The sequence below is a fragment of the Plectropomus leopardus genome, unplaced genomic scaffold, assembly GCF_008729295.1.
Source record: "Plectropomus leopardus isolate mb unplaced genomic scaffold, YSFRI_Pleo_2.0 unplaced_scaffold1001, whole genome shotgun sequence".
NCBI lineage: Eukaryota > Metazoa > Chordata > Actinopteri > Perciformes > Serranidae > Plectropomus > Plectropomus leopardus.
In genome coordinates this window covers 1-4,310 of record NW_024610519.1, presented here as the reverse complement: position 1 = coordinate 4,310, position 4,310 = coordinate 1, and the positions used below count along the sequence as shown (strand labels likewise).

General features: G+C 39.1%; 1 protein-coding gene across 1 annotated transcript; it reads right to left on the bottom strand.

Moving 5' to 3' along the window:
- Positions 1–4: 4 nt before the first annotated feature.
- Positions 5–4,211, bottom strand: LOC121963134 (high choriolytic enzyme 2-like; the record flags this gene model as incomplete). The annotated part of the gene is made up of 8 exons (XM_042513463.1): positions 4,118–4,211; positions 2,877–2,907; positions 2,556–2,621; positions 2,160–2,312; positions 1,503–1,620; positions 1,246–1,424; positions 454–535; positions 5–74 (listed from the first exon to the last, which is right to left on the bottom strand). Coding segments are annotated over exons 1-8 (762 nt in total), but the record flags the coding sequence as incomplete, so codon positions are not given.
- Between the last annotated feature and the right edge of the window lie 99 nt (positions 4,212–4,310).

The following is a 4,310-nucleotide window of genomic DNA, read 5'->3' as shown; positions in this document are numbered from 1 at the left end:
TGGCCCTACCGATAGCTACATTTTCATCGGGGATAGGAATGATGGTTGCCTCTCCGTTCTTGGAGAACGCAAACCTGTGGTGCAAATAGACAGCAGTGATGAGAGGTTTAAACTGTACTCATGTTCTGTAAAAATGACCAATGGCAGCTTATAAGGGGTCATTTTCTGCATTCAAGAGTCTTTTGGCCGTTTGGGGGCAGAAAAAGGTCAATAACAAAACATGAGATCTAACATGTAACACCTTATAATGTTTTTACAGCTTATGTGTCTGCACACAGTTGTCAGTTTACACATCAGGGCTGACATTGGAGACAAGTGGAGTGTTTTGAGTATTGTTTTAGGACAGAAGGGAATAATATGCACCATCCTCTAAAAAGGCTATTACATGATTTCATTAAAGCAGAGCTAAGTAGTATATTATTATGATGCTCAGTGAATGAACTTAGACATTACCTTGGATAGTGCATGACAGAGTTGTAGTCATAGGGAGTGCCAAGGTTCCTTGTGTTGATTTTCGTAAAACTGGATTGAAACCCTGCAGAGGATCACAGTTCAGTCAAATGTTGTCTCTGTTTCTTTACAGTTTGCCAGTCAAAATGGCTGAGAAGTGCAGTGAATAGTTATATCTGCACAAAACTACCCTATAGAGTCTATACATATGGTATTCTCATTCTAGAGGGCTTGATGAACGCAAAATTCAAACCCCGAGCCACTATATATGTGCTAAAATGAAGTTGTCATATTTTTTTTATTTATTTTCAATCAACATTTTTCACCTGAGGTTAGCTGTATTTAAAGAATACTTCACCTGCAAAATGGCCATTTACATATCAGTTACTCACAGTGTGTTTATTGAATTTGTCAAAGAAAACTTTGTTTTTCTCACATGCCTCCATGCTGAACAATTTTCTTTTTTAAAACTGCATAAGTTATGTTGAGTTTGTAAATTCATGTTTTGCTGTCGTTTCATGTTTTCCCCAGTGACTTTAATTCATTATGATCGCAAAAATGTGTTAGTACAGCCTGTACTTCAAACAACAGCCTGAGAGCCGGTGAAACCCTGTCAAATGTTATATTTTATATCATCTGAAAAGAGGATATCTAGTCACTGGTTAAATGGAGGGAAGTTAACTGCAAAGTATCCCGATAAGTGGAAGACTCCTTTTGGTTGTTTATACCTTTTGCAAAGACATCACAAAGGTATCATCTATATCCTTTATTCTGAAAGTCCGTAACCGGACCCACCATCCCTGACGTTCTCCAGCAGAATGCGAACATGCTCGTCCCTGTCGGACCGGGTCTGCTCGTGGTTGAAGCCCAGGGCGTGGAGCACCTCATGTTGGATGACTGACCGGAAAACACAACCACGGCGACTCAGAGACAACGGCTGGCCATTACCACGACGCCCAATGAACGAGAAACAGCTGAAAGAGCAAAGTAGATAATACTTTGACAATGACTTTAGTCCTGCATATGTGGCACGTGCATCGATTGGTCCATACCCTGAGAGAGACTGGATGTCCAAAAAGTCCTGCTGTCGATCCAAGGGGGTGAAGCGGATGCAGGTTCTCTCAGCAAATGATCGCAGGCCATCGATGATGGTATTTCTCTCTCTTCGGGCTTGACATTAGAACGACAAAAACAAAAGAGTTTTGTAATACTATGCTAAGAGTGCCTGCTACGTTGTTGTGTCATTTGTGCGCTGCGGTAGCTGCTCGGCTAAATGATCACTTGTCACTGATCTGCTGTAATTCACTCTTTTGTGAGTAATTTGTTTATTCAGCTATGTGGCCCATAATGTAAAATGTGAAACAATGTAATCAGTTTAACTCATTGCTTGCCTCAGTTACATTTAATTGACTTGTAATGTCCACTGAGGTGAATGCATCATTGCAAAATTCACAAATCTTCATTTCCAGTGCAAGTGATAGACTGCCTTGGGATATTGTTGTAAGTGATGCTGAATCACCTTCCTGAAATATTAAATAATAATATTCATAATGATCATGGTGATATTAATGCATTGCATTTATATAGAGCTATAATAACACAAAGCAATTAAGGTATTTGTCTCCTTCACAAACTATAGATAAAGGCAGTCCTTAATTTTGTCAAAGATTAAAAAATAACTACATTAAAGTCCAGCCTTTAATACTTACAGTACTGGTTGGAGATGCGGTACGGTATGTAGACGTTGCCATCGGTGGCTTTAGGCCACAGGCAGCCTCGTGTTGTGCAGGGATCAGCGTTCTGGAAACCCTCTGGCACTGCTATGTCTCCAAACATCACCAGAGGTTCATTGAAGTTTTTTCCTAAAAAAAGAATGGCATTGGGGATGACAGAGAAAACGATTTCACCCTTTTTATTTTACTGCATTTCGTTTTCTTGATTTATCTGCTGTGTTACAGGCAGGTCAGACCTGCACAGAATACATCTGCTTTATACTTTCAGGAAACACCACCGTCATGTATTAATTCCAGTTTTGTTCTATATTTTTAATTTTACATTATTATTACTGCTGTACATTTAATGCTGAATGAAAATTTCAGACATACCAACATCAACATTGGCCTTCTCTATCAGCGCAAAGACGCTGAACTCGTCATCCTCGATGTTGTTACCTGTAAATTGAAACAGTTTGTTCATGTATCAGTCAGCGTTTGAAATTAGCACCAGAATGCTGGTAAAATATGCAAGTGACTGCTATATTTGCCACAAAAACTATGGTAATCTAATAAGAGGCTGGTAGATTTTGGAAACCACCAGCCACATCGGCAAGTGGACAAAAAGACTAATTTCCAACCCTACAATCAGTTAAATGATGTACAACTGTGGATTTACTGAATTTTGGCTGTCTGAAAGGTAGCCCATCTTACCACATTGCTCCTCGCTCTTTTCAGAAGAAGCCTGTAATAAGATGAAGAGTAAATACTTGTTAAATATGGTTGAATGGATACGGAGCCACAGGACTAAAAGATGTGAAAACTTGCCAGTGTAAGGACTCAAAAACCCTCACACTGGCTCCCTGTCACTCAGAGAAATGATTTTAAAATCTCATTGCTTGTCTATAAATCACTCTGAGGCTCAGCACTAAAATATATTTCTGACATGCTTGTGCCTCAAGAACCTTCTGAACCCTCAGGACATCTGAGGTCGGCCTACTGAGCGTCCCAAGAGTCAGAACTCAACATGGAGAAGCATTGTTTTGTTATCATGCAGCACAAACCTGGAAGAACCTCCCAGATGAGGTTCAGCAAGCTGCAACTCTGACCACTTTTAAGTCAAAGCTAAAAATGTTCCTCTTTCACACTGCGTAATTACCACAATTATATTTTAAACTTGATTTTAAATCATAATAGTTAAAAATAATCTTTTTCTTTGCACCTCTTGTCTGCACTTTTGCTATTTTTAATGGTGATTTATATTTTACATTCTTTAAATCAGTCAGTAATTAATTTTACCTTTTATATCTTATCTTCTTATCACTTTACTCTTTTATTGTAAATGTCTATCCTTTATTTAATATATATATATATTTACCATACAACTTTTAAGGCAGAGATTTAGATTATTTTGGGGGGGGCTTTATTGCCTTTAATTGATAGTACAGTGTGAGCGTGAAAGGGGTAGAGAGAGAGAGGGAGCAAAGGGCCAAGGCCAGACTCGAACCCGCGGCCACTGCAGCGAGGACACAGCCTCTGTACATGGGGCACTGCTCTATCCACTGAGCCACCAGGCCCCCCCAAAGGCAGACATTTAAATACTTGAAATGCATGCATTCCTGCAGAGTGTAATGCAATCCACAAAGTATAAGAGAAAACACAATATCACAATATGCTTTGATGCAGTTTACCAAAGCATTTGGTCTAAAAACAGTTTCCATGTCCATCTCCCAGAATTAAATTTAAAAAAAGTTCCCCAATACTGTACGTTGAGCAGTCAGTCAATATCATGATCACTTTGTATTACTGAATAATAAATGTATTTGGGGCTGTAAAATATCAGAATGTATCACATTTTATTTCAAATTGTTTTATTGAAAATTGCATATATATATGTAATTATTGAGAAAGTGTGTGTCTGTCCATATTAGTGTAAACTGTGTGCTGATTCTTACCTGTATAGTGAAACTGTGCACAGAGCAGAAGAGGATGCTGAGCGCAGCAGTCTGGAGGATCATGGCTGATTATCAGACGGCAGCAGAAGACCGAGACAGTGCCCAGGAAAACAGAAGTGTGCCAGCTTATATAGGTGAGAGGGCAACTAACTTTTATCCTAATATGGCACACTGCTTACCAAAGACTTGTTGA